Source organism: Penicillium cinerascens (genome assembly GCF_028974065.1).
Source record: "Penicillium cinerascens strain IBT 15544 chromosome Unknown contig_24_segment0_segment0, whole genome shotgun sequence".
Classification (NCBI taxonomy): Eukaryota; Fungi; Ascomycota; class Eurotiomycetes; order Eurotiales; family Aspergillaceae; genus Penicillium; species Penicillium cinerascens.
The window spans coordinates 467,029-494,220 of NW_026695290.1; the positions used below are offsets into that span (position 1 = coordinate 467,029).

A 27,192-nucleotide genomic window follows, 5' to 3' on the forward strand; every position below is an offset into this window, starting at 1 on the left:
TCTTCTCTCCTAGTAACAATATCCTGACACTGTTTTTGGGGCCACAAGAGACTTCATGTCAATAGAGTCATAGAATACTCAAATTAGGTATTCAATAGCTCAGGCAGAGACAAAGAAGAGTCAACGTTGGATTCAAAAAGAACCCGAAAATTTTAAATTGAAAATCACATTACTTTCCCTCCTGGAAAACACACCACAAAAAAACAAAAAGAAATGACAAGAGTGGGATTCGAACCCACGCCCCGTAAACGAGATATGGAAACTTGGATCAGGTGAGCCTGAACCATACGCCTTGGACCAACTCGGCCATCTTGCCTGTTCATGTAACCTCAGGCCATTTTATGCTCTCTGTTGCACCAAACTATCACCACATGAAAGTAACTTATTTGGTGCTTTGAAGAACAGGAGTATCTTCCCTATGCGACAAGTTTACAGATCTACAAAAAACCAATCTCCCATCTCTCAGAAATTTGCAATCCAGATTGATAACTTTATATACCATTTTAAGATCCCCGGTATGTCGAGTAGTTCCAGGGACCCAGCAGCACGGGAACGTGATAATGGCGCCAGCCCTCCTGACCCTCGCGACCACGGCCCTTCACCGTGAACTTAACCTCCACTTCAGGCCAGAAGCTTTCAATTCCCTGGGCCTCGTACCAAGGGCCGGTCTCGAAGCGCACAGCCCAGTTCGTCTTGCTATCGGCAGCGGGGAGCGCGCTGAGGATCGAGGGGACCGAGGCGGAGCCGCCGACGGGTGTCCAATTGGCGACGCGGCCGTCGGCGTTGGTGGTAGCTCGGAAGGTGACGGGGTTGGAGGAAGAGGTGGAAGAGGATATCAGGGTCAAAGTGACGGACAGGTTCGCAGCCGGTGTGCCGGTCATAGTGTTGAGGACATGGCAGGTAATGGGGTCGCGCGCGGCCATCTTGGTGGGTGGTTGCTGCTTGGGTGCTGTTTTGGAGATCGGGGCCGGTTCAAGGTGTTGCTGGTGCAGAGCGAGGCGGTTGGTAATACGGCCCAGATCAGTTTCGCGGGAGTCCATTCAAGCAGGTCAGAGGGAATAAGGTGGTTGGAAAGGTAAAAAAAAGTAGGGGAGTTGCGTCGCCATTTCTATGGTCCGTTGGTATCGGAGGGCACCGATAGATGCGGAGGATGCCATGGACCACTCTGCGCGGGTGGAGCGGGCACCGTCCGGCTCGTGCAGAGCTGAAGATAGCTCATATCTATATTTTTCGTAGACGGAAAACTAATTTTGAGACTCATGGATGAAAAGGAGAGTCATTTCCTAGCGAAGTAGAAGTGTGCAGTACCAATTGGCGTTGCGGACAGACCGAATTGACTGGACAAAGAAAGGTACCGCAGATTCCACTTCAATACGGACAAAGATAACTAGCAGAAGGTAAAAAAGCAAAAGCGACTATTTCTACTTCGTAGAACTGCCAATTGTCCTCCCTGACTCCTGTCTAGACTGTTTCCCGAACGTTCGATCACTTTGCGGGGCAAACCCGTCATTTTTGAACATCACCTCCCTCCACCATCTCCAACCCACCTCTGTCCGCACCGCCAGAATGTCCTCCTCCGCCGTCGTCCAGAGCGACGATCTTGACATGGAGCCTACGCTCCAGTCGATCCTCAATCAGAACACCCTGCGCTGGATCTTCGTTGGAGGCAAAGGAGGTGTGGGCAAGACCACCACCTCTTGCTCGCTGGCCATCCAGCTCGCCAAAGTCCGCAAATCCGTCCTTCTCATCTCGACCGACCCCGCGCACAACCTGAGCGATGCCTTCGGCCAGAAATTTGGCAAGGAAGCCCGTCTCATCGACGGCTACGATAACCTGAGCGCCATGGAGATTGACCCCAACGGCAGTATCCAGGATCTCTTGGCCAACGGCGAAGGACAGGAAGACCCCATGGCCGGAATGGGCATGGGTAACATGATGCAGGACCTAGCGTTCAGCGTGAGTGGCATTCAGACCCCGCTGGACCGATTACGAAGTCGCTAATCATGCCATCAACCCGCACAGATCCCCGGTGTTGACGAAGCCATGTCGTTTGCCGAAGTCCTCAAGCAGGTCAAGTCGCTCTCGTACGAAGTGATCGTGTTCGACACCGCTCCGACTGGACACACCCTGCGTTTCCTGCAGTTCCCCACCGTGCTCGAGAAGGCGCTGGCCAAGCTCTCGCAGCTGTCGTCGCAATTCGGCCCGATGCTGAACTCGATCCTCGGTGCGCGCGGTGGTCTGCCCGGTGGACAGAACATGGATGAGCTGCTCCAGAAGATGGAGTCGTTGCGGGAGACGATTAGCGAGGTCAACACACAATTCAAGAACCCAGACATGACCACCTTTGTGTGTGTCTGCATTGCGGAGTTCTTGTCGCTGTACGAGACTGAGCGCATGATTCAGGAATTGACCAGCTACAACATCGATACCCACTCTATTGTGGTCAACCAGTTGCTGTTCCCCAAGGATGGAAGCAGCTGCGAACAGTGCAATGCGCGGAGGAAGATGCAGAAGAAGTATCTCGAGCAGATCGAGGAGCTGTACGAGGACTTCAACGTGGTTCGCATGCCGCTATTGGTTGAGGAAGTTCGTGGAAAGGACAAGTTGGAGAAGTAAGTTGAGGTTGACCTTGTACTGGTGGTGAACCAGACTAACTCTCTTCACTTTAGGTTCAGCAACATGCTTGTACACCCGTATGTCCCTCCGCAATAGGGTGTTGATTCTGTGAGGATACGAGATGAGATTATCCGGGACGAATTATGAAAAGACTAGAGAATAATACATGACACTATGCATGCCAATCTGGCTTCTGTATAGACGGTAGAAACGCCAGGCCAATGACGGTTGAATATGCACACCTCGTCACATCTGATTAGAAACTCCAACTCCCCTCGACTTCCCTCTTCAACTACCTCGTTCACGGCCGCGGCCAAACAGCAAGAAATTGGAGCCCGGCGATAGTCAAACGATGCAACCTCACCGTGAGATGAAAAACACCTGGATTCGAACCTATCGTAACGGCACCTGCATCTGCCATGTGTTCGGCGTCAATCGAACCTGTTCCAGCCGGGCAAAGCATCCATCTATCCCAATCGTGCAAGATGCAGCTTTTCCTCCTGCAGCTCAGTTTGGGCCCCGCGAAACAGCGCAGCCCCATGGTGCCACGACATCACCGCAGCAAGAGCCAAAATGGCCGGGGATTCCCCAACGTGCGGTGAGGAAAAGGGTTACGAGGAAATCGCCCGGAATCTCCTTTACAGGGGCATCTCGGCCATGTTGCTGATTCGAGCATTTCCCAGCAAGCCTCACTTTTAACAGTGGCCCGGGCATAGGTTCATTGATAAAAACAGGGCTGATAGGGTTAGAATACCAAAGGGTTGGGCCTCGTTGTCTGATAGAGTGAGGCGGCCATCTAACGTACACAACCCCCCGACGGTTCCGATGCGAATCGAATCCCCCTGAGCTGCTCGCCCCTGACGGTTCGTTGGGATTTGTCTTCGTGGCGCTTTCCATTTGTCCTGAGATCGGAGGTGGATCTTGAGCCGAGTCTCCGATAACATTGAGAAGGGACGCAGGTGCACTGCAGCTCCGCTAGTCTCATTCGTCTCTGGCTTTCCGGCTGAATTCTCTATTGACCGCTGCGGAGGGGGGAGGAGGGGCGATAGGTAGCCGTGGCCTATTATTTATACCCCATAGCCCTGGAAGAAAAGATACAAAGATCTTCGTGTCTGCTGGTCTTCCCGTTGGGTTGAGCTGGTTCCAACCCGCTGATCCTTCCGAACCTTCTCGATCTACAATAAAGACCCAATGCCGCCAGAACAGCAATACTGGCTCCCGGGCTACGGACTGTCCCGCCATATCGTCCTAGGACACATCCACTACTTCCTGGGCCCATCCGCATCAGTGAGACCGTATAGCCTCCAGGTATATCAGATCGGACCTCCCGCGGCGCGCCACGGTTAACGGGCTCTAACCAGATATCTGACAATGTTTCAAGGGGCGCGAAGGTTATCTGATCACTGGAATGCCTCTCACACGGGTCTGTCTCTGCTGAGAACGATAAAAAGAGGGACAGAACCGGTGTGCTAATTTGTGTTTGCTCCAGGAACAAATCGATGATCTGGCGGCTATGTCTCGCGAGTACGAGAAGCAGGAGGCTTTGCGCATGACCAACCAGAAAACCACCGGTCATAATACTCATGAAGGATCGTCGAGAGAGCCGGAACCTTATATTAATGAGCTCATTCCCGTGGATCCAAATCGAAGCCGCAGACGGGAGCCGGACTCGAGAGGCCCCGGCCGTTGAGATGCATATCCTAGGGGACAATTGCCCTGTTTTCTTGGATTCTCCATGGATTTTCCCAGTCATTCCAGAGGAAATTCAGATGATTTTCTGTGATGTCTGGCCCTTGACAATCTTTCGAAGAGCGCACCCTTGTGCTTTCAATCCCCTTTTGTTCGCCCAATCCAGGCTCATAATCCACGGACATGCAGGCGCCCGGATTCCGAGACCTTGAAATATGGATGGGAATCGTGCACCCATACTGGTTATCAGGATCCTCTCAGGACGACCGGGACATAGTGAATGTCTCCGTGAAGTTATAGCGGACGGAACTGTCGGGCCCATTTCCTTAACGATACCCTACCCTAAAGCGCAGAGTACATGGGCTGTTTTACTTTCATTACTGAATCTCGTTCAACGACACTGGAGCAGATATTTGTCAGACATCATTTTCACTCATCTCTATAGACCGTTCGTAACAGCATAGATCCATTAGACCCTCGAATATCAGGGGTCTTCTACATAAACCACGTCTCTTTTTCTTCAAGGCGGGAGCGCCGTGTCTCCCCTGGTTTCTTTTCCAACATCCCCTCTTTCCACAAGACCTCCGGGGCTGAAGGCCTTCTTGCAACAAAGACCAAACAAGAGAAAATATCGGTCGACAGAGAAGGGTAAAAAATAGGAATCGGAGACTGTGGACTAAGAGGTAAAAAAAAAGGAACATCAATAAGGTGGACCACCTAAGAACGCCAGCCGGATGCCACTCTGCTCGGTGTTCTCTATCGCGAAAGATCCGTGTTGTGACATACACGGGGAGATCACTAAACCGGGCAGGCAGAAAACAGGGTTTGATAATAACAAAGAAGAAGTCGGTTTTTGGCATCAGCTCATGGAGGGAATTTATTTTGCGACAGCCGAACTGGAGATACGTTAGTGATTTCTGTTTCGCGGGTTTATCCAGGAGGTAGATGAGAAACATACCTCAAGACTTGTGTGCGGAAGAAGGCACCCTTGGTCTTCTCGATGACTTGCTGGTACACCGACTGGGGAGGGTGGTTCATGATGACGGTGCCCGCCTTGTAGTCGATCTTGGCATCCACGCGGGTGTTGCGGATGAGGTTGACAATCCACTTCTCACCCTCGTCCTCGCTCAGACCGAGACGAGTAGACAGGTCCCTGCAGCGAGGTTAGATATTTTGGTTCTTGATATTCGATTATTTCAGTACTCACTTGATATCAATACGCTGGTGAATCTTGCAGTAGCTCTCGGAGATGAGGTGACGAGCGGCCTCAATGAAGGCATCGGCCTGACCGTGAAGGAAGAAATCGTCGCGCAGGACGGCCTCAGCCTCGCCCAGCTTCTTCTGGGCCTCCTCGAAGTCAAAGTCGATGTGGAGTGCCTTGACGAAGTCGGTGATGGGGTCGCTGTACTCGTAGCCCTCCTGGCGCACAACGCGAACCAGGTCCTTCAGTTGCTTGGGATACACACCGCTGTGCTTGTGAGGGCGGTTGCGGTTGGTGACAACGGCAGCGGCAAGGTAGCGCAGGACCCACGGGCAGCTGGTCTGGATGGTGTTGATGAAGGCGGGGGAGAAGAAGAGTTCGGTGATGGTGTCGCGGGCGGAGTCGTGGTCGAAGAGGAGGAACAAGCACCAGTGGATGAGCCATGAGCGGCTGTGGAGCTGGCCGAGAGGGTTGCTGAACAGGCGGGTCTCGATCGAGTCCTTCACCTTGGGGATCTCACCCAGTGCGGCCTCGAAGGACTGCTCCCATGCGGGGTTCTCACGGTTCCGGCCGTTCAGGATTTCGCATGCCAAGTGACCCCAAGTAGCGGAGGCGAGCTTTTCGTTATCGGTGGACAGGAAACGGAACTGGAACAGGGTAATGGCAGCATTTCCATAGTCGCCAGTGCTGTACAGGAACCGGCCGTAGTCATAGAGGTCGTTCACCATCTCGTTGGTGACGTTGTAGTTCTCCTCAAGGAAGCGGAAGTTGGCAGCCTTGTCGCTGCGCATGCTGTTCAAGACCTCCTCGTCCGCGAAAACCGCGTTCATCTTCTCGGTCTTGGCCTCAAGACGCTCCTTCTCAGCCGCGATATCCGCCTCCTTCTTCTTCAACTCCGCGGGGGCCTCGGTGTCGTTGAACATTCCCCATAGTTGTTCGCTGAAGCCGACAATGTTGGTGGGCTTGAGCAGTTCGTAGGCGAGCCGAATGTATTCATTGTCCTCCTCGCTGCGGAACATGAGCAAGGGGAAAACCAGGTGGCGGTCGAGGTAGGGAATGATCCGGGGCATCAGATCATAGTCGGTCGGACGAGTGCCCTCAGCGGGGGCGGTGGTGGCCATGATGGACGTTGGGATGTGCTTCAAAGAGACAATCCGATCAACTTTGAATTTGTGTGCGGGAGGGTTGGCCGCGCTAAGCCCATTCGGGTTGCAGGGCGGTGGCAGAACCCGGTTGAGAAACCTGCTTCGTTCGGTCTCGTGTTGACCATTTTCTTCTCCAGGTTCTTAGCTCCTGCCCACGTCGCCGCTCAATGGCGTATTTCCGGAATTCAGCTGTGGCTGCTTCGGCCGTGTGCAAACAGGCTGCTAACCCCCGTGGTTTTGTTCGCTCCGCGGCTTCCGTGCAGACATCTAGCCCGTTTTCTTCATTATCTTCTCCAGCGCGGCCTACATCCTGTAAGTCTGAATTTTGATTTTAATCCCTTGATTTTTTCCCTATTGTATTTGCAAATAGCAAATTCTGCCAGCGACGAGCCACATTATGGTATCTCTATACCTGTTGTGAAGAAAAAGCGCTTGGTCGATATCTTACCTTAGCGGATCACACCACTCGAATCTAACACTAATCTCCTCTTTGCAGTCTCTCTCCAATCCTCACCATGCCTGACTTCCTCCTCTCGTCAAATGCGTGGCTTCCTCACCTACCTCCAGCGCCAGGCACAAGCTCTTAAAGAACAGCCCGTCACACCTTCGGCTCCGATCTCTCCGAATCAGGCCAAGAAGCCGCAGTCAGCCGCGCAACTCAACAACCTCCCCTACTTTGTTCGCCGGACAGCTTCCAACCAATTACCCGTCTACCTCGTCACAAAAGCCGGCGGCACTAAGCAACTCACCAAGATCCAGAAGACGGAGGGTGATCTGGATGCACTGCGCGATGACCTGGCATATACCTTGGACGTAGATGTGCGAAGCCCTGATGTGTCTATCAACCGACTTACTGGCCATATTATTGTCAAGGTATGTTATTTCCTACCCGTTCCACGCGAACCTGCCGCGAATATAAGACTGATTTCTCCGTGGTAGGGCTGGCGCAAACCCGAAATCCTCAAGTTCCTCTCTGAGCGAAACTTCTGAGCGGACATTCATCCCATTCATCTTTCCACTGGCCACTCTCACGGGTGAGGGATGGACACAAAAAGCATTGAGCGGATCCCAACTTGAGCGAGGGATCAGCAGTAAGCAGTAAGAGAGCAAAGGGCAGGAACAAAAAGCATGAAGATGGACAAACCCAGACGCTTCTGGTGACCCGTGACGACCATGGGTAATTTTCTTTCTCGATTCCCTTCTTGCCTCGGTGTATTTTTCTAATTGCAATCACGGGTTTTTTCGTCTTTATCTGCTGGTGTTGCGAATTTTTCCGGTCTTGTTTTCTGGCGCTTGCTTTCACTCCCTGTACCATTCCTCCTCTCTGTATATGTTCAATGACTCGATGGGAACTGTTCTTAGTTCACTTCCCTAATTGAATGGACCAATGCATTATCATGTTCATGGGAAGCTTCATTCCGTCCTCTCGGTTGATATAAAACGGTTATTGGGGACATCTTTCGGTTCATCCTCCGTAAGAGCATCGAGTGAGTGTAAAAGTGATATTGACGTTCATCTCTCCGTGCTTAGTGTGCCTATGCAGAATGACATGCCGGGATATCAATATCAATAGCTTATACGAATTGCTATTTGGACCACCGACCTCCTACGTAGCATGGTCCGCGCCCCTTCTAGCCAGGACATGCACAAGATTACAAATAACATATTCAATTTTTCAGAAATAATACAGAAACAAAAACTGGGGTGTCCACCTACTTGTATTGAGCATCGATTCTAGATCAGAAATACAGATCCACAGCCGGTGCAGGCAGATACACAAACAAATCAACACGGATGAACGCCGCCGCTATGCCAGGAGAGCAGCGCTACTGCACAACCCAGAAAGTGAGATATGACAAAGCCGAATCAAAGAGCCGGGGAAATACAATGAGAGATGAAGGGAAGATGAAGGTGGCACTGGTGCAACGACTACCCATTCTCGGCGGCAGCTTCCTCTTCTGCTTGGGGATCGTCGTCTTCGAAGGCGGCAAGCATTTCACGCTCTAGCTCGTCGTCGTCATAATCTGGATTCTCCGGGTTACCGTCGTCTTGGTCGGGCTGAGAACCGGCCTGTTCTGCACCGGGCTCTTCGCCTTGCGGTCCTGATGGACGTGCACGGTCATTCTCGGAGGCAGAGCTCGGGGCTGTTGCGACTTCTCGAAGACCTGTGCTCCGCTCATAGGAGCGCTTGATGCGCTGTGACAAACGTGAGCCTTTAGGATCAGACTCGTCCCCGTTGTCTTCTCCAGACTCCTCTTCACCTTCGCCTTCTGTTCCTTCTCCACGCTTCCGTTTCTTGCTTCCCTCGGCCGACTCTTCACCCCATGCTTCGGTGTCGCTTTCACTCTCGTCATCGCTGCCGAGGAACTCCTTTAACTCATCGTGTACGGCAGCTTGCTCGTCTTCGTCATACCCAGGGACTGCCGTATCATCGAGCCCAGAAGATTTGAACATTTCCTCGTTGCCCTCGTCATCGGCCCAGAGAGAGCCCGTTGCTTCGTCCGAAGACGACAACCACGAGCTTTCTGCAAGCTCCCGTGACCCCGGGGAGAGGGGTTCCCCACGGTCATCTGGATGCACAGGGAGCAGATACGGAACCTCGTCCAGATGTTTCCAGCTGGTCAAAGAGTCCAGAAGCCACTGGGTCGTGACGATCTTGACGTTTGGATACCGTGTGGCTTCGCGCACCTTGGCTGTGCGGTTACGGCCGGCCACCAGGTGAGTAGTTCGAGCGTTGATCTTCGTTGCAATAATGACACCGAAGCTCTTCGCCCATAAGGAGATGTCGGCATTCTGGGTATCTGTTCCGAGAGGGAGGACACCCGAAAATACCAAAACCACCCCTCCCAATACGGACCGCTTGAATTGTGGCATGATATCTTTAATGTCAGGAACCAGTTTCAAATCAACGTCTTTGTCTTTGTGCGCAGCTTTCTCGCCCCTCAGGGCCGCCACGCGGCCTCCAAGGGCATGGGTCCGCTTCTTGTCATATTCATCAAAGAATGTGGCATGCACTTGCTCGAGCCGGTCTTGTAACTGGAAAAGTTCCTTGTCATGGTCTTCCAGGAGATGGTGGCGCTGCTTGGCAGCTTCTTGAGATTCATCAACGCTCGAGGATGATTCGCTACCGTCTGCGGAAGCATCATCTTCCGCGTCCAGCTCTTTCTGCTTCTGCAACAGCGGTCGGTCTTCTACCTGGTGCATAATTGTCTCTTCCTGGGCGTTTGCCTGTTCCTTCAGCAAGCTTGGGTCATCACCACCTCCCATAGTCACTAGTTGCTCTAGTGCGGAGACGTCATTCTCTGCCAAGGCCTTCCCAGCTTCGCCATTCGCCGGTTCTCGTTTCGCTCGCTTTTCCTTCTCTTTCGCAGCCTTAACTGCCTTATTTGTCTCGCCAATGTCTTGCTTCTTAGGCAAGAAACTGGAATTGATGTCACCAATTCCCACGAAGAAGTCATAAGGAGAGACCTTGATCAGATTGGGGCTCCACCGCCACACGTCGCCGCGGTCATCAATAATAACTACCATCTTGGTGTCGACGGGGAACAACCGTTGCAAGTTCTTTGCAGTCAAACTTCCGCTTTCGTCGCGACTGAGAATACGGTCTCCGAATAGCTTGCGTGTCGGATCGATAATGTCGGCAATGTTCTGGGCGTATGCTCGGGTACCCATAGTGTAGATATGCAATTCGTAAAGTTCGGCCACGTTCTGCAAAAAGTCTTCCAGTCCGGGCCGGAGCTTGATGTAGTACCAACATCCACGCATGCCGGGTCCATCGTCGATCAGTTGGAACTGCCGAACACCCTTCAATGCTTCGTAATTGGGGTTGTCTTTATCTTCTTTCCAATCCCCAACAGTCGGGTCAACGGTGGCATGGATAATGGTCTGATCGAGGTCCACCACTAGGGACAGACGTCGGGATGCCAAGAGGCGACGCTTCGCATCCTCTTCAACTCGGGTAGCCTCCTTCTCACTGACAGTCAAGGTCGTATTGTCATGTGCCATTTGAATGGGAGCACGATAGGAGTCCATCACCTCCGTGTTGTATGTGGCCCTACCAAAAAACAACCAATTAGTATATAATCATTTCAATCTGTCATTACATATATATACGCACTCAGTCATGTCCTTTCCACACTCTGCACAGAGTCCACCGTATTGAACCTCGTGCGCGCATGGTTCATCAATTTCGACAACGTCAACGCTACGGCCATCGTTAGTCGGCAGACTGCGAGGGATAGACCAGGTTGAAAACTTACGGCCCTGTGATCACGTCGCCTTTGGCAATCTTCCACTGTACAATCTCTCCATCGACGGTCGATTCAAAGCGAGTCGGGAACTTTCGCTTGACCTCGACCCTATTGCCTAGGCCATCGCCCTCTTCAACGGTTGTCTGGTAAATATACCAGAAGAGGGCGCCATCCCGTTCCACCGCATCCCCAGGCCGTTTCAGCAGCGAGGTCACGGTGATAGGATAGTGCAGGCTGGCCGGCAGACGGAGAAGCATGGTTGCTCTCAGTTCGCCCCCAGGCGATGGAATCCACGGGTCAGCTCAATGTCTCTCCTACCACAGTCTTGATCTCTTTCGTAAAATCGTGTTTTGGTCCAGCCCGCTTCGGAGGCGGACGTGGACGGTCGTGTGAGGTTGATCGCGTGCAACTCCGGCTATGCGGTCATCCCCAACACGCGACGCGTGGGTGGCGTTTGTTCGAGACGTGGGGCGATAGAGCCGGATGGTTATCGCCTACAAGGGTGTTTGTCTGGTAAGACACGTATTTCACGAGGTCAAGGAGTAGATAGCGCGCAGCTCAAGCCTTAGCAGTCGGGTAATCAGAATCGCCACACGACGGGGATGGAAGAAGCCGTGCGCCTTGCACAACCTGGCGCGCAATAGTCAAAGACAGACAACGCACCAGGCCGATAAGAATGACGTAAAAAAGAGGATGGTCAAAAGAGGATGAATGAAAGATGGATTGCGATCGGAGAAGGCAAAGCTCGACGGGGAAATGTGCGGGGACTGGGATGACCTGGGAGCTCCGCTTATGTCAACACCCACCGCCCTCGACGACTCAGCGAGTCTCTTTTTGGGCGATGTTTTCAATCCTCATATTGATATCTATGTATTTAATTGATTAAATCCACTCGATGGGACCTGCAAGGATCTTATCCTCGGACTGAATTGGAATTGGAACCCATGATTGGCTGTCCTCGAAGACACTCGTTGCGTCACGGACCTCCGGCTCCATTCAAGCTCCTCGGCCCGTTGCAATTGGAGCGGTCCCAGGACACTAAACACGGTCTACAACGACCGGGGCCTCTTTAAGCGTTTGATGGCAATACTATACGTGAATTTACTTTAAGTGGATCACAAATATTATACAGTATCCATGGAAATTGATTGAAAACGAGGTGGAATGAACGAAATGCAAAAAAAATCCATCCTCGGGGAAAGCAATTACCGGTGTCGTCAGAGGACAAGCCTCAGACTGCCGGTGTCGGCAGCAGAAAAGAACAGGCAAGAAATGCTGGTAGCCAAAGGCGGATGATTCGCCGTGTTTACGAACCACATATCACCCCGCGAGAAGCCGCATGTACATTGCATATATACGGGATATCCTCTCGGCTTCTCGACAGCTACAGCCTCTATATCTGATCAAGGCACTTATTTGGCCTTGGCCAGACCAACAGCGTTGTTGCCCAGGTCATAGACACTGTACCACTTGCGCAGGAACGAGTCACCCAGAATGGCCAGAGGGCCGACGGGCTCGGGGAAGTCCATTCCCATAAAGCTGCTGATGCAGGAGCCCTGGACCTCCAGGATGTAGTCATAAGAGGTGATGGTGAAGTTGTGGCCGCTGAGGGTGAAGGTGAGGTCGGGAAGCGAGTCACGCTTGGCACAGTCAACAGTGTACTGTCCAGTGAGGCCCTTCTCGGCACCGATCTCCTTGTTCCTGTTTATGGAATTAGATCTGAATCGCAGAAAACTGGCCATGATTAAAACTTACAGAAGCTCGGCCATGGTAGAGGGCAGAGCAATGAGCGAGGTACCAGTGTCAAGGATGACACCGGTGTCCTCCAGCTCGGCAACGTTATCGCCGAGGGCAATGGCGTTGAATTCAACCTCCCAGTAAGCCTTTCGGCGAAGAGGGATGTTGATCAGCTCACCAGTGTAGTGGCTCTTGTCCACACCACCGAAGGTGGCCTCGGAGTTATCGCCATCCTTGTTAGCGTCGCCAAGGTAGAAAGCAAACTTGGGCTCGTCCAGAAGCTTCTGGTTGATCATGTTGTAGAAAGGAGGGACCATCTTGTTGACGGAGATGGTGTCGTATCCCAGACCCAGGATACCATCGAAACGACCGAAGGCAAAGGCCAGGCCGGGTTCGCTGGTGGCCTCGGCAAAGTCCTGCTTAGCGACCTTCAGATCGCCGATCTTCAGGGTGTCCTGAGACACGAAACCGCTCAGGCTGCCGGATCCATACTGGATGGAGAACTCGGTGCCGTTCTCCTTGTAGGTGCTCGAGGCAGACGAGTCATACTTGGTGTGAAGGAAGCAGGCAATAGAGGTGCACTGCGATGACGGGACCCACAAGTTGGAGCTACCCGTGTCTAGAACGACCTTGAAGGTCTGGGGCGGGGTACCGATGGAGATCTCGGAGAAATCTGATCAAGGTTAACATCGTCGTTCGTTTCTTGGATGGAAGGGGTTCAAGGGAGACGCTTACACTGGGCGTTCAGGAAGTTGTCGACCAGGACGTCGTGACCGCTGCTGGGCTTGAAAGAGGTGTCTTGGAAACCCTGGTTGGCGTTAGGGCGGTAGCCCATGTACTTCTGGCCAAGGCCCTTGACATGCTCTTCGATGTTGTGAGTTGACTACCACGCGGTTAGAGCCGTGCACCATCACCGGAAACGGGGTCTTGCTTACGAACTGATCGTCCAGAGGAACCTTTCCGATCTTGAGCTTGTAAACCTCAGCAGAGGCAGTGCTCAGCAGCGCAGAGGCTGTAAGCAGAGCGAAGGACTTCATGATGGTGGTATGTGATAAGAATGGGGGAGAGATGGAGAGGAAGATAAGAGGAAGCTGGAGGCGGAGCCCTGGAGAGCGATCGGCATAACGTGACGGGTGTGCGTCATTCCCGGAATCAGCGGCGCCGTGAGGGTTACACTCATCCCACATTCCCTTCCGTTTTCTCCTCGTTATCTATTATCATTTATCCAACTATTCGTCTACTACGAAATATATGAAATTGGGAATTCTGCCGTAGAACCGCAGAACTGTAGAACTGTAGAACTGTGGTGATGGTCGTTGACGCGGTGGCTGGGAGAGCTGCCTAACCTATCCGCCAAGCAGGCAAGCAGGGAAAGGGTCGGAGCAACTGTACCTGGCAGCTGCAGAGGTGGCAAAGGCCGCTGAGGGGTCGGTCCTCCAAGGCGCTGTGAGACCAACAGGCAAAACCTTGTCTTGTACTATCTGTCCAGGCGCCTATGGTCATGATCCCGAAGGTTCTCGGTTCTCTACAGGGACCCTGCGCGATAGGGTTACCTTACTATGCAGGGGTCTCCGGCCAGTCTACACTCTACATGGTCGTTATCGGGGACTTTCAACTGTATTATAAGTTACGACACATCATCCATGGATTCCAAATTTCTGAGTATTGATAATACAACGAATGGAGCCAAGTTTGAACCATCCGCATCCACGCGCCTCGTAAGGAACAGAGCATTTACCGGTAGAAGTCGGGACTATCGAGATAGATCAGTAACACGAAACAAGGAAATGAGAGCACATGAGGGAAAACATACCGGTCATCGTCCTGGCCACTCTTGACCTGTGCCTGGTAGGCATCCTCAAGGTCGGACTGGATGATGTTGTATCGGTTTTTGCGCACCGCCCGCAGACCGGCCTCTTGCATGATGGCAGCGATCACGGCACCTGACAACGGCTCGTTGCGCACGATCAGAGAGTCCAGATCCACTTCGGGCGACAGCGACATCTTGGATGCGATGGTGGTGAAGATCAGACGACGCTCGCGGCGATCACGCAGGTTCGGGAACTCGATCTTTCGGTCCAGACGACCGGGACGCAGGAGGGCGGGATCCAGGGTATCGGCTCGGTTGGTGGCCATGATGACCTTGACGTTGCTGGTCTGCTCGAATCCGTCCATCTGATTCAGCAACTCCAGCAGGATACGTTGCACCTCTCGGTCGGCACCGGTCTGGGCATCGAAACGCTTGGTGGCGATCGCGTCGATCTCGTCAATGAAGATGATGGCCGGCGAATTCTCCCGCGCCATCCGGAACACGTCACGGACCATACGGGGGCCTTCTCCCAGATACTTTTGTACAAACTCGGAGCCGTTCACGCGGATGAAGCTGGCGGTTGTGCTGTTGGCGACGGCCTTGACCAGCATGGTCTTACCGGTACCGGGGGGACCGTACAACAAGACACCACGGGGAGGATCAATACCTATCCTTTGGTTAGCGGATACGACGACCACGTAAAGTTCATGGACCTACCGATTTGCCGGTAGAGATCGAAATGCGTCAAGGGCAGCTCGACGGCTTCCCGAATCTCTTGCTTCTGCATATCCAGACCACCGACGTCGGCGTAGGTCACATCCGGCTTCTCATTGTCACCCAGCATAGCAATGGAAGAGTCTGCTTCCGGGGGAAGGATGTCGACCAGCGCGTTGGAGTGCCGGTGAAGGGCGACCGAGGAGGACGGCTTCAGCTTCTCGCGGTCGAGTGTGGACAGGATTCGGACAACGTAATTAGACCCGGTCGAGCTCTGCACGATACCAGTGCTGATGGACTGTGTCAGTAAAATGAATCGCCTACAGGGATGGCAACGCAAGCATACTTCTGATCAATAGCCTCCATGAACTGCCCAATCACCAGCGGCACACTCTGTATCCGCTTGATCTCCTCCTGTGCTCGAACCAGCTCTCTCTTCAAGCTCCTGGTGACCGAGATGGTCAGTATTCCGTCCACCAAGGCAGCTGTATCGGAAGACCTACCTCTGCTCATCCTTGATGTATTCCTCCTGCAACTGGATGTATCTGGGTTGGAGGCGTCAGTACCGCCGAGCTTGACATCACGGGCCAAACATACTCTAGGTGTCTCTGTAATCGCTTCAGGGATGCGTATTCATCGCTTCCATCGATGCCAGTGCCTTCGAGGGTATCCAGGTTGCCGAGAGTGTCCAGCGCACTGGGCTTGGGAAGAGGCGTGACGTTGTTCGCCGGGTTCTCCACGGCGACGTCTCCCATGGTGAGATCGAGGAACAGAAAGAAGGAGAATGAATCAGAGGCAGGGATATATGATGGATGCGTTGAGATTAGAATTTGTGAGCAATGTTGACGTGGGCCGCGAAGAGTCCGATGATGGTCCTTGGAGCTCAATCGGGGAACCTGGAGCTCACGGTTGTGTCACGTGAGACTTGCCGTGCTGGCCAGTCGACGGCTCTTTTTTCCATGCATCACAGCCACCTTGATTTTATGATTTGTATTTTATGGGTTGGATTAGGTGGAATTACGATGTACTCGTCAGAGAGTGCTTTGTCGTTGCTGGTTTCATTATACATTGTGCTGTGTATCGAGTATGCAAACCTCCTTCAGAGGCGCCCTGCCAGGCCTTCTCTGGTGCAATGCACCCATAAATCATTCAAGCTGAGCACATCGTTCGACACGGGCTCAGCTTAGGCGCCCGGGTTCAATGGGGCAGGGCCGCGGGGTGATTCATATGATTCGTACGATCCGTTGAAATGACGCTGCAAGCCCTCACGGATCGAGGCAGCTGATCCTCACCAACTCAAACCTGCCAACTTTCCAATTATCGAGACAGAGAAAGAGTTGAACGTGTTCCAGCCTCGCTTGGGCCTCGAATTCCCAGTCCATGGGATCGCAGACCCAATCATGGTGGAGCAGGGCCGGGACGCGGTTAGGTGGGACAGGCACAGAACCATCATGATTTCCCATGCGGATCGAGTCGGATCCTTGCACGGTCAGGGAACCTGGGCCATTTCTTGGCGGGGGTTGCTAATCTTTTTCTGTACTTGAGGGGTCATGCTGAAATTTTTTTTTTAATTATTTTTTAAGAGACTTCGGAGGTTTGGGCGCTCGTCATGATTATCGGACGCTAGTCAGAGCTTTATATAAGGAGTTCCGACGCCCGTCACCGTGCCTGATCTGGGCTCTCCATTTTTTCCTTCCCACTACTCCGTACACATTTCCCTGATCCCCTCGGAAGGTGGTTTACTATAAATCTTTCTATGATATTCTTGTGGATCGAGACTGTGTGCGAGCTGGGACCACAGATCTCGCACCTGTACCCAGCGCTGGAGTATACGGACTAACCTGACTGGGCGAAGACCGTTGGAATGGATCTTCGCCTGGGTTTGCGTCTGACCAGCGCAGTGCTTTTTTTCTTTCCTTTCTTTCTCCTCCTCCCCACGGACTGGAAAGTCGGGGGGAAAATCCCCCAGCTGCCCACCTTGTGCATTGTGATTGATCTGCTCAGTCTCTTCCTTCTAGTGGTTGAGACTGCCGAAACCCGCTAACCGCAGAGGCATGGCAAAGGAATTTCCCCCCAAATCAAAATGGGGTTTCCAAATCATGAAGATGTGAACCATGAATTAACCCAGACAACTAACTAGCGAAGCAAAAGACCACAAAACGACAGAAAAAAAAGCAGGGGGAAAAAGGTGTACGGTACGGAGTGTATTGGTGGTACAAAGGACCGGACGTGGCAGCGGCCATAGTTTGCCTGACTTCCCTTACTTTCCGGTACCCGCACCCATCGCCCTTGAGTAATTTTTCCCTCACCATTCTTTGCCTCCACTCCCCCTTTGATCCCTAACTGAGGCTTTTGCCTTTCTGGACTGTAAGTATTTCTGCTTGGTTTCGGCCGTTCCCCATACTCCGTACCTTTCCTTTGTTTTTTTTACTTGCTGTGGCCACGCACCCGCTCAACTGCCCCCCTTCCCTTTTTCGCCTCCCCCCCCCCCCTTCTTCCGGCGCAGTCCACCCAACGCACCCTCCTCTGCCCCAATTTGTCTATGGTTTCTCGGGCCGAAGCATTGTCGTGGCCCTAGAAAAGATCAGCAGGGTATTTTCCAGCCCATGATTAGCTGCCCAGCCCAGCCTATCGGACCTTCCCACCTCCCCCTCTGATCCGAACTGCCCCCTTCTCGGCCTCGCCGTGACTTGGCAGCCTCAGGCCACTAACCACGTGACAGCTCAACTCCAACCTCTGCTCCTCGTCTCATCTGCTAATTCCGGGTCCCGGCCTCAGTCATCCATTAGCAAGTCGGGAATTTAAGTAATCCAGCCTTGTCGGTACGTACATCTTTTCTTCCTCCCTCTTCCATCGCTTTTTTTAGGGGGTTCTATTTGTTGGAAGAATGGTTTCCTCCCATCTTTCGATACACCCCAGAGCGTGTCGCGACCGAGCGCGACCCCAAACACCCCAGCCCTACGCGTTTATATGATCTTGGAATTTCATAATCCATTCCATTTACCTATCATCCATTGGTAAATGAGATGATATTCGCGTGATTCTCCCCCACGCGATGATGGCGCGTGGGCCTCGGTGATGCTGTTGCTGACCGGCTTGCTTGGACAGATGGGTTGGTAGAACCGCACGACATGAATGCCTGGCTCGCCGACGCCTCGACCCTTCCTGGCCAGGATAATGGGGCTTTTAATCCATCCACTATCGACCCCTCCGCCTTCCTTCACGCCTCTCCTACTCAGGACCCCAATCAGTTCCAGCGCATGTTCAATGGCGTGCCACGGAATGCCTCCCCGGGCTTTCACAACCCCAACCAGGTGATTCCTTCCAAACGACCCCGACCGGAGGATGGCATGCCTATGTCGCCACGACAAGGCCCCGGTGGCATGCCCGGATCGCGATCGCAAACTCCTCAGGTACCATATCCTGGATACCAAGGCCCCACAAACGGGGCAGCCCAATTTTCTCAACATCCTACTCCTTATCAGCATCTCCAGCAAGGAGGCTCGCCCAATGTGACGCAGTCGCCAATCATGCAGGACTTTGATCAGCAGAGTATCCGCATGGGAACTGCCTCCCCCAGTCCTTTCTCACCGGCCGGCCCGCATGTCGGTGCCCAGATGTCCCCGTCCCAATCGGATCACGGGAGCCGGGTGAACACCCCGCAGAATAACAACTTCATGCAGGGGCAAGCCTTCCCTCAGGGTATGGGTGGGCAGTTCCAGCAAGGACACGGGATGAGCTCGGCAGCGCCTCAGCCATCCATGCAGGCACAGTTTGGTGGGATGCAACAAGTGCCCCAAGGGTATCATCAGGCGATCGCAGCTCAGCAGGCCCGGCTCCAGATGCAGATGCAACAGCAGAATCAAAATCGGCCGATGAATGCCAATCCGCAGATGGCAGCGCGTCCCGTTGCTCCCGGTGGTATGAACCCACAGGCGAATCCTCAGCAAATGGCGGCCATTCGGCAGATGCAACAAAACATCGCAAAGCCCAACAACCCCGAAGTGTTTGTGCGAGGCTTGCAGAAATTCATGATGGCACGGAACCTTCCACTGGACATGAACCCAGTTATTTGTGGCCGGCCTCTCAACCTCCTTCAACTTTACGGAACCGTCATGAGAATGGGCGGGTCAAAGAAGGTCACCCAAATGAACATGTGGCCTGCAGTTGCGCAACAGTTCCAATTCCCGCAGATGCAGTTCCCCACAGCTGCGCAGGAGATCCGGGATTACCACGCAAGAAATTTGGCTCCTTACGAGCAGGCGTTCCTTAGTTCGCAACAAAAACAAGTTGCCGACCAAATGCAGCAAGGTGGGATGCCTCGCCAGCCAAGCGACGCCTCGGCCATGCAACAATTCCAGTCGCCCTCGATCAAACCCGGCCAAGGATTCGACCAACCTCAGCAGCTCGCCAGCTCTCCTCAGAACAACACACCCATCCCGCACAATGCTCAGCAGCCCACTCCGGTCAATGGGTTTGCAACACCGACGCAAGCACCAAGTCAAAAGAAACCTACTCAATCTGGGCATCGACTCAGTATCTCCCGCCAATCACAGTCCTCAGTTCCATCGTCTGATGCTGCAGGTCAGTTTGCGGCACCATCGCCATCACAGCAAGGGAAAGGTGCTACACCAACCCCCGTCCAACCTGAACAAAAGCCCGAGAAATTTGTCAAGAAACCCATCGAGGATCCATACGAACCCATGGCTTTGGATGATCACCGCATGCACGGACCCATATCGGTGGACGAAATGTACCGGCTCGGAGACGATATCTTGAAACTCCGTCCAGGTATACCGAGTTTCGCAGAATTGGGCGTGATCGATTTCCATGCTCTGAACATGAGCCTTAAGTCTGGCATCCTGGGTGAAATTCGAGTTGCCTTGGAAACCCTCACCACCGTCTCCTGTGATCCCGCAGTGCATATCTCACTCCATAACTGCGAAGATCTGGTGGAGAGCTTGGTTGATTGTGCCCAGGATCAGGTTGATTATCTAGTTGAGCACATACCCCGGACATCAGATGTCATGCAGATACCCTCGTACGAAGAAATTACGAGGGCTTGCTACTCCGAATTTACATCCCTCGCTGAAGTGCCTGAGTTTGGCAGTGTTGCCTATGAACTTGATCGAGCAGTGGACCGAATGATTGCCATCACTACGATTCTCCGCAATTTCTCGTTCCCCGCTGATTCGACTCTCGCGGCCTTTGCAGTCCCGTCGCTCACCCAGTTCTTTGCCGATGTCTGCCGTCACCTTGGAACCCGCAAAATGTTCCTGCGGACTAACCAGAACACCTTGGAATTTATGAAGGACGCTGTGATTTTCATGAGCAACACGGCCCATGTCATGCCAATGCCCGGACAAGAGGAGGCGTTGAATCTGTTGACCTTCTTGCTTGCATTTTCGCCGTTGCCCGAGCCATCGATAAAGACGGACCGGGTGATGTTCACCTCATTTAACCCCTCCATCCACCGATACACCCCGGCAGCCGTGGACGCTCTTGCGAAGTTCCTTGCAAAGGATGATACGAACCGGACTTATTTCTCGGCCATCTTCTCAGGGGACGGGTCTGCACCCCGGCCAGAGCTCCTCACCCGTGCCTTCGGCCTTGCCATCAGCCCAATTCCTCACAAGAGTGTCTTGGCGGCTGCAGATGCGCGCCAAATCTTCCTCATGCATGGTCTCCTAGCCGCTGATGTCCTGACGACATTTGCAGATCCAGCCATGGCAAAGTGCTGGCTCGGATCTACCGATGGATTCGCCATTCATCTCTTGCGACTCTCGTGTATGCTCTGCAACGAACGCTTCCCGCAAATCAGCATGCGGCCAAGACAGCAAGCTGAAAGTGAAGCCATCGCGTTTGGCTCGATTATTCATCGTGGCCTGGCTATCTTACGCCGGCTCGCCGAGAAGTCGAAGCAAGTGGATGACTCCCACCCGCTTCGCTTCCCATCCGGGATTGTCCCTCGCAAGGAACAACTACTCGGGGCCCTGCTGCTCCCCAACATTGATCCTACCATCATCCGACAACTCATCACGTATTCTCGGCTGGCAGAGTAAAGCTCGCAGGCCACAAGAACGGGATCTGCGTTGGTGAAGGCGAGAGAGTTGTCTTGCACGCAGCATATACGACATTTTCTGAATTCTGTCATGTCATTTGTACTCATGTCTCAAGCCAATGGTCAATCTTAGTCTTTCTGGGCGTCGGTGGATATGGGGGTTTTTCTTTTTGTTGTCGTTTCCCATTGTGAGATAGCGTGCTTGTTGTTTGAATGTACAATCCTCAAAATACCCTCGACTGAATGCGAGAGATCTACACGGGTGCTTCCAATATGCTTGAATCGTAAAGTTCTAGTCTTCGCCCGCTGTTTCAAATGCTATGACCGCAACATACGGCTGGATCATGCACGCAACTGAGTTCATCGAGGGACAACCCCTTAAAACTGTTTCCTTGTTCTTTGCAGAGTGCCACTGCTGATCTATCAATATTAGCGACTGGAAAGCGACGAAGGGGACTGACAATGGTTGAAAAGATTTGATGATTTACGGGTTGACTGTACAAGGCACTATGTGACATTGAGTACACGTACCATGGAATTGTAAGTAGCTCCCACCAGAGTTTAAGTTGCAAGGTTACAAAGTTAAATGTTTGAAAAGTAGACTCGGATAGATCAATTGACGCGAAGATCCATGTACAAGCTTCATCCCTGTGACGAAAGTGAGCAGTTGGCATTGGAACGTGAATGCTGTTGATTAAGATGAGATAGAGACGTATGGACATGAGCAATTGGAAATTCAGAACAATTGTGTTGTAGGACACGCAGATATCAAAATCGCAGGAAACATGCTATTCACCCAGACCAAACGCCAGATGGTATGCAAAGAATATGGTATCACAAATCATGAAAGATATAGAACACGAGAAAGAGAGCACATGCATTAATGGTAGTAATCCCGATGCACCTGCCACGACATGACTATCATCCATAGATAGAAGACGGTGTTGACAAGCTCAAAGGCAAACGCAGTTTTCCAGCAGTTACCTGGAGGGACCAGTCAGTAAAAGTGTACGAATATCAGACGAAGAAAAAACCCACAGAGTGTGCTTTGCATGATCCACGCCATTGTATTGATGTCGTTCCCCTTGGAAACATTATCGACCACGTAAATCTGGCAGTTGTCATTGACGTTGCCCGAGGCGCCGTACAGCTGCACCGAGGTTTCAATGAGGCCTGTTAACCACAGGACGAAGAGTATGAAACTGCCGAGGATGAGGATGCCCGGGAGCAGGAAATGGCTGGCGATAAGACCGAGGACGAGGAAAATGAAGGAAACGCCCAGGGCACTGACCACGACCATGTAGGGGAAGAGCCTGGAAACCGGTCAGTAAATACATGTTCATGGAGTTGTCTGTTCACCCGGAAGCACTCACCAAGGTATCCCCAGGTTCATTTGTGTTTGCACCATCATAAACCAAGCGAATATCCCAAGACATGTTGCCGAGCCCGCAAGCACGACGATGAGCCAGACGTTGAGCTGGGCCTCTGGCCAGTGGTAGCGAGGCCGGGTTTCTCGGCGCACAACCGCCATGGTGAACAGGTGAGAGTATTAAGAGGTGATGGTTCAAGTGTTGTGGATATTGCCCGGCGCCGAGGCAGCAGTCCTCCAGCGATATAAAGGACCCGCGAGTTTGCGCAAATGCCCGATATGATCGCCTTATGGGTGTCGCGGGATTGCGATCGACTTGGGACCCAAACAGCACAGCGCAGATGCTTCGATTCGAGGAATAATTCGATTGAATTCGGGGGCGGGGGCCGATAAGGATGGACAGCGCATCGGGCGCTACTGGGCGTTGCGTCGGAGACTGGGAGTCCCTGGACCCTGAAACTATGGCCTGAATCGATGGATGAGCACTCGGGGCCTGGCGCGATTTTTGGGGTGAAGCGACAGAAGTACGAAAGGTGCAAACAGAAGAAAGTCAGCGGGGGGGGAGTTTGTTGATGATCGGCGGGAAATTGAGGTGGCAGGGAATTTAGTGTCAGGTACGGGAGTACGCGTTAGCCCTCCCAGGTTTTCAATTTTCATCATAGTTATTGTCATCCCTCGCTTCTATTTTTCTATGAACTTCAATTTTACAATAGGGTATCGCCCAGCGCACTGCGCACCAACGAGCATCCGGCGCGGATGGTCTCTGCAGCGCCTACGGCCTCCAGGCTGGGGTTCACCTCCACCAAGTCCATGGCCACCAAGTTGCCAGTCTCGTGCACACACTCACAAATGAAGTCGCCCTCGCGCAAAGTCAGACCTCCGCGCACCGGGGTACCGGTACTCGGCGCCCACTGGGGATCCAGCGCATCGACATCGAACGACAGGTGGATCGGGGTATCGTTGCCAATGTGAGCCAGAGCCATCTCGACGACGCGGCCAATACCGTGACTGTGAACCAGTTAGCAAGGACTCGTCAATCGGGCGACGGGAAACATACCGGTCGATATCGTGCATGCTGAATGCCTTGATGCCGTTGTCGCGCAGGATCTTCTTTTCCCCGCGGTCGACATCACGCAGACCAATGTACACCAGCTTGCGGGTGCTGACAATGTGCTCATCCTGGAGCCAGCCAAAGATGTCGCGCTTGTCTTCCCGAGCCAGCCGGGTCAAAAAGGCCATGGGCATGCCGTGGATGTTACCGCTGGGGCTCAACTCGGGAAGGTTGATGTCGGCATGGGCGTCGACCCAGATGACCGCCATCTCACGGCCCAGCCGCTCGCGGATCGCCTTGGCCGTGCCGGAGACGGAGCCAATGGCGATGGAGTGGTCGCCGCCCAGAGTGAGCACGAACTTGCCGTCCTTGGCGTAGTTGTAGACCTGCGAGCTCAGGCGCTCGGTGACGGCGCTGACGGCGCGCGGCTTCTTCATGTTGCGGTGGTCAGGGTCCTCGGCGGGGATATCCTTCTCGTAGTAGTGGACGATGTTGTCGTGGTGAACATCGTAGTCGAGGTCCTCGCTCAACTGGGTGAGCAGGCCGGCCTCAATCAGGGCCATTGGGGCCGCCTCGACGCCCTTCTTCATCTGCAAAGGGTCTCAGCGATCACGGTTCCACATTCTAATTTTCATGCGACTCTTATCTTACCTGCCCGCCATTGAAGCCAACGGCGACGACACCCAACTGGTTGGGGTGGGAGAGGAAGCGCGAGGTGATGGTTGCAGGTGGTTGCGTCATTGTGCGTGAAGTTATGCAGAGTGTGCAGGAGGATATCCTAGAGAAATACTCGTCGAAGAAGCAGGAAGCTCGCCAAAGATCGGAGCCTGGAAGTCAGATCCGCGATAAGATTATAAAATAAAAGTGGAGCAGGTGGGAGCAGTCGATGAAGACACGAAAAGACGGATTGAAGTCAGGATGATGTCTCGACGGAATAAGAAGGGAAATAAGAATGCCAAAGAGCGCAGCTTTATATCTTTCACCCCTTTTCCCGACTCGCACCGGCACCTGCTTCATTCCAGGCCGCTGACAGGAACAGTCGCTAAAAACTGCTTTTAGGGATCATGGCACTCCGCCGGGTTCTCCATCACTTCCGTTAAGTACAGGTCGAGGAGAGCTGCCCCGTTTAGTGCACCGAGGTGTCCACTGTGTTGCAATCGCACATTTTTAGTGAAGGGCAAAGCTGAATCATGGTTGGAATGGATTTCCGACTTTCTGGTGATGTTTTGGGGCGCGTTCGTGGCGGTTTGGCTGCGAACGGTGATTTCATCTATGCTCGGGTACATTCAAGGTACACTCAAGGTACACTTAGGGTAATCTAAAAGTACAAGGGTATCATTGCATCTATGTGTAGTACACTATTCATACATCTACTTCCCCAGAATTAGTTCGCGGAGAACCTCCTCGGCCTTGGGCGCTTCCACGCGGCCCTTCTCGCCCGTGCGCATCATCTGCCCCACGAACCAGCCCAGTTTCCCCAGCTGGTTCTTGCTGCGGATCTGCTCGACCATCTGCGGGTTCTGTGCAATCGCCGACTCGGCAAGTGCTAGGTATTCATCCCGCGACAGCGGCCGCAATAGGAGATTGTCCTCTTTCAGCAGCTGCGGGATGGGTCGACGATCTCCGTCGAACACCGCGGCCAGGACCTGCTTGGCCGTGGGTCCGGTAATGAGTTTTCGCTGGAGATGGTCGATGAGGTCGGCTAGAGACCGGGCCGGCACTATCTCTTCGTCCCAGGGTCGGTCCGCCTTGGTTAACAGTCCGCCCAGCTCGTGGAGGACCCAGTTGCCCGCCGTACGCGCGACGGCTGCCTGTGTTTTGTTATCCCGATCGGCATAAAGCGAGCAAAGGTTATCCACCACGTCTCTGTAGTACTCCAGTCGGGCCCCGTCATCCAGCTCGATCAATGGCTTAGCGTCCTCGATCGAGAGGCCGTAACCTGTCCGGAGGGTCTGCACCAGCGAATCAGGCAGCGTTGGAAGATTGTCGTTAATCAAGTTGACCAGGTCTTCGCCAATCACCAGCGGCGGAATGTCGGGGTCCGGCATGTAGCGATAGTCGACAGCACCCTCTTTGCCTCGGAGTCTGCGAGTTTCGGTGCTGCCAATGGTCCATCCGCGGGTCTCGCCCTCAATGACACCGCCACTTTCCAGGACGGCGATCTGGCGGTTCTTCTCGGCGACGATGGCGTCTTCCACGGCCTTGAAGCTGCTCAGATTCTTGATCTCCGTACGTTGGCCCAGCCCGCTGATTCCGTCGTATTCATAGCCTCCCGGGGCCTCACCCCGACGCCGAACCGAGACGTTGACATCGGCACGAAGTCCACCCATTTCCATTCCCGTTGTCACGGCACCACATGCCTGGAGCATCGCTTGGAGTTTTCGAACACAGGCTGCGGCTGTCGCGGGGGTATGGATCTGCGGCATGGTGATGATTTCGATCAGAGGGTGGGATACGCGATTGAAGTCGAGGAGTTGTGCCGAGGGCGGGTATTCCTGGGATTTGGCGGTATCCTGCTCCAGTTGGACTTGCTTGATATCTATGCGAATCCGGCTGCCATCTTCCGGGGCGATCCCATCGTAGTCATAAAGATCGACCCATCCATTGCGCGCAAATGGCTCTGCAAGCCATTAGCGTCTTTCTCGTTGATTGACGAGGACGATACGAACCGTAGTATTGTGTGATCTGATAGCCTGAGGGCTGATCTTGGTAAAAGTAATGCTTTCGGTCAAACCGGCTGACAGGCTGTATTTCACAGTTCAGAGCGGCGGCCGCGCGGAGGGCCGGGAGGAGAGTGGCAGCTTGAAATTCCTGTATCGCGTGAGCTCGAGTCTTTCTCATCCACCATTATGTCGAGACGAACTGGCTGGCTACCCGGGAAGGCTAGGTCGAACAAGGCAACATTGGAGTTTGGGGACTCGCTGGCGGAGGTCGGAGCCCCTAAGCAAAAGTTAGCAACACGCGATGAGTCGCGGGGACAGTCAAAGCCATACGAGAGAACAATTTGGCTCCAGCATCCAGCTGTGCATGAATCTCCACACCGACGGTTAATTCCCAGTCCTGTCTAAAGGCCTCCTCGTTCTCTTTGCGCTGTTTCTTTTGGGCTCTGAGATTCTTGGCCTCCTGCTTGAGCTGCTTGCGGAGAGGGACGCGGTCTGCGGAGGTCGAGTTGAGGGAGGGTGCGACGGAGGAGAAACGAAAGTTATGTGAGCGTATCAGCAATGGACGGTGAACAGTCCGACAGAGTGCGCGGACAGTGCCGCTAGAAGGCCATGGCCGCAGCATGGAGAGCGGTGGTGGTTGAGGACGGAGGATCCAGCGGAAGTCGAAGTCGAGAGGCTCAAGTGTACTTCTACAAGGAAACGGTCTCCAAATTTGCAGTTCATTGCGTTGACTCGAATGTCCCCCATATCGCCTGAACTGTTTAAAATCATAACAAGCTATAGTATTCTGTGAACTAAATATATGGGATGGTGTAGATGGTCTCTTACAGCCGTCGGCACCGCCACTGCACCAGCCACAACTTGGATCACCGCCACTTCGATCCTC

At 53.3% G+C, this 27,192-nt stretch overlaps 12 protein-coding genes across 12 annotated transcripts; 4 read left to right on the forward strand and 8 right to left on the reverse strand.

Moving 5' to 3' along the window:
* Positions 1 to 503: 503 nt before the first annotated feature.
* Positions 504 to 1,040, reverse strand: N7498_003255 (hydroxyisourate hydrolase; the record flags this gene model as incomplete). Its single annotated transcript, XM_058450317.1, has 1 exon — positions 504 to 1,040. One exon carries the CDS (start codon positions 1,038 to 1,040, stop codon positions 504 to 506), a length of 537 nt encoding a protein of 178 aa, XP_058309779.1.
* A 526-nt stretch (positions 1,041 to 1,566) lies between these two features.
* On the forward strand, positions 1,567 to 2,712 carry N7498_003256 (ArsA family ATPase; the record flags this gene model as incomplete). The annotated part of the gene is made up of 3 exons (XM_058450318.1): positions 1,567 to 1,956; positions 2,023 to 2,612; positions 2,670 to 2,712. The coding sequence occupies 3 exons, from the start codon at positions 1,567 to 1,569 to the stop codon at positions 2,710 to 2,712; spliced, it is 1,023 nt and encodes a 340-aa protein (XP_058309780.1).
* A 1,095-nt stretch (positions 2,713 to 3,807) lies between these two features.
* On the forward strand, positions 3,808 to 4,306 carry N7498_003257 (uncharacterized protein; the record flags this gene model as incomplete). The annotated part of the gene is made up of 3 exons (XM_058450319.1): positions 3,808 to 3,924; positions 3,998 to 4,039; positions 4,106 to 4,306. The coding sequence occupies 3 exons, from the start codon at positions 3,808 to 3,810 to the stop codon at positions 4,304 to 4,306; spliced, it is 360 nt and encodes a 119-aa protein (XP_058309781.1).
* A 584-nt stretch (positions 4,307 to 4,890) lies between these two features.
* Positions 4,891 to 6,649, reverse strand: N7498_003258 (eukaryotic translation initiation factor 3 subunit E). The gene is made up of 3 exons (XM_058450320.1): positions 5,513 to 6,649; positions 5,264 to 5,458; positions 4,891 to 5,201 (listed from the first exon to the last, which is right to left on the reverse strand). The coding sequence occupies exons 1-3, from the start codon at positions 6,625 to 6,627 to the stop codon at positions 5,183 to 5,185; spliced, it is 1,329 nt and encodes a 442-aa protein (XP_058309782.1). The 5' UTR covers positions 6,628 to 6,649; the 3' UTR covers positions 4,891 to 5,182.
* A 143-nt stretch (positions 6,650 to 6,792) lies between these two features.
* N7498_003259 (mitochondrial 54S ribosomal protein mL49) lies at positions 6,793 to 7,655 on the forward strand. The gene is made up of 3 exons (XM_058450321.1): positions 6,793 to 6,963; positions 7,148 to 7,524; positions 7,591 to 7,655. The coding sequence occupies exons 1-3, from the start codon at positions 6,819 to 6,821 to the stop codon at positions 7,639 to 7,641; spliced, it is 573 nt and encodes a 190-aa protein (XP_058309783.1). The 5' UTR covers positions 6,793 to 6,818; the 3' UTR covers positions 7,642 to 7,655.
* Positions 7,656 to 8,580: 925 nt separating this feature from the next.
* fcpA (protein-serine/threonine phosphatase) lies at positions 8,581 to 11,158 on the reverse strand (the record flags this gene model as incomplete). Its single annotated transcript, XM_058450322.1, has 3 exons — positions 8,581 to 10,705; positions 10,769 to 10,855; positions 10,911 to 11,158. 3 exons carry the CDS (start codon positions 11,156 to 11,158, stop codon positions 8,581 to 8,583), a joined length of 2,460 nt encoding a protein of 819 aa, XP_058309784.1.
* A 1,155-nt stretch (positions 11,159 to 12,313) lies between these two features.
* Positions 12,314 to 13,675, reverse strand: N7498_003261 (uncharacterized protein; the record flags this gene model as incomplete). Its single annotated transcript, XM_058450323.1, has 4 exons — positions 12,314 to 12,602; positions 12,657 to 13,311; positions 13,374 to 13,521; positions 13,574 to 13,675. The coding sequence occupies 4 exons, from the start codon at positions 13,673 to 13,675 to the stop codon at positions 12,314 to 12,316; spliced, it is 1,194 nt and encodes a 397-aa protein (XP_058309785.1).
* Positions 13,676 to 14,372: 697 nt separating this feature from the next.
* On the reverse strand, positions 14,373 to 15,917 carry rpt3 (proteasome regulatory particle base subunit RPT3; the record flags this gene model as incomplete). The annotated part of the gene is made up of 6 exons (XM_058450324.1): positions 14,373 to 14,391; positions 14,452 to 15,115; positions 15,166 to 15,452; positions 15,509 to 15,607; positions 15,666 to 15,707; positions 15,760 to 15,917. 6 exons carry the CDS (start codon positions 15,915 to 15,917, stop codon positions 14,373 to 14,375), a joined length of 1,269 nt encoding a protein of 422 aa, XP_058309786.1.
* A 2,376-nt stretch (positions 15,918 to 18,293) lies between these two features.
* On the forward strand, positions 18,294 to 21,224 carry N7498_003263 (putative ARID/BRIGHT domain protein (SWI1); the record flags this gene model as incomplete). The annotated part of the gene is made up of 1 exon (XM_058450325.1): positions 18,294 to 21,224. One exon carries the CDS (start codon positions 18,294 to 18,296, stop codon positions 21,222 to 21,224), a length of 2,931 nt encoding a protein of 976 aa, XP_058309787.1.
* An 879-nt stretch (positions 21,225 to 22,103) lies between these two features.
* On the reverse strand, positions 22,104 to 22,754 carry N7498_003264 (uncharacterized protein; the record flags this gene model as incomplete). The annotated part of the gene is made up of 3 exons (XM_058450326.1): positions 22,104 to 22,207; positions 22,262 to 22,536; positions 22,597 to 22,754. 3 exons carry the CDS (start codon positions 22,752 to 22,754, stop codon positions 22,104 to 22,106), a joined length of 537 nt encoding a protein of 178 aa, XP_058309788.1.
* Positions 22,755 to 23,296: 542 nt separating this feature from the next.
* Positions 23,297 to 24,384, reverse strand: N7498_003265 (arginase; the record flags this gene model as incomplete). The annotated part of the gene is made up of 3 exons (XM_058450327.1): positions 23,297 to 23,600; positions 23,650 to 24,233; positions 24,295 to 24,384. 3 exons carry the CDS (start codon positions 24,382 to 24,384, stop codon positions 23,297 to 23,299), a joined length of 978 nt encoding a protein of 325 aa, XP_058309789.1.
* A 629-nt stretch (positions 24,385 to 25,013) lies between these two features.
* Positions 25,014 to 26,928, reverse strand: N7498_003266 (glutamyl-tRNA(Gln) amidotransferase subunit PET112; the record flags this gene model as incomplete). The annotated part of the gene is made up of 4 exons (XM_058450328.1): positions 25,014 to 26,263; positions 26,313 to 26,454; positions 26,507 to 26,583; positions 26,637 to 26,928. 4 exons carry the CDS (start codon positions 26,926 to 26,928, stop codon positions 25,014 to 25,016), a joined length of 1,761 nt encoding a protein of 586 aa, XP_058309790.1.
* Positions 26,929 to 27,192: the final 264 nt, after the last annotated feature.

Excerpts from the sequence above, each read along its gene's own strand:
- N7498_003259 (XM_058450321.1), top strand. The coding sequence starts at position 6,819 with ATGGCGTATTTCCGGAATTCAGCTGTGGCTGCTTCGGCCGTGTGCAAA. Across the intron at positions 6,964-7,147 it reads TCCAGCGCGGCCTACATCCT|TCTCTCTCCAATCCTCACCA; the intron begins GTAAGTCTGAAT and ends TCCTCTTTGCAG. Across the intron at positions 7,525-7,590 it reads CTGGCCATATTATTGTCAAG|GGCTGGCGCAAACCCGAAAT; the intron begins GTATGTTATTTC and ends TCTCCGTGGTAG.
- N7498_003258 (XM_058450320.1), bottom strand. The coding sequence starts at position 6,627 with ATGGCCACCACCGCCCCCGCTGAGGGCACTCGTCCGACCGACTATGAT. Across the intron at positions 5,459-5,512 it reads CACCAGCGTATTGATATCAA|GGACCTGTCTACTCGTCTCG; the intron begins GTGAGTACTGAA and ends ACCTCGCTGCAG.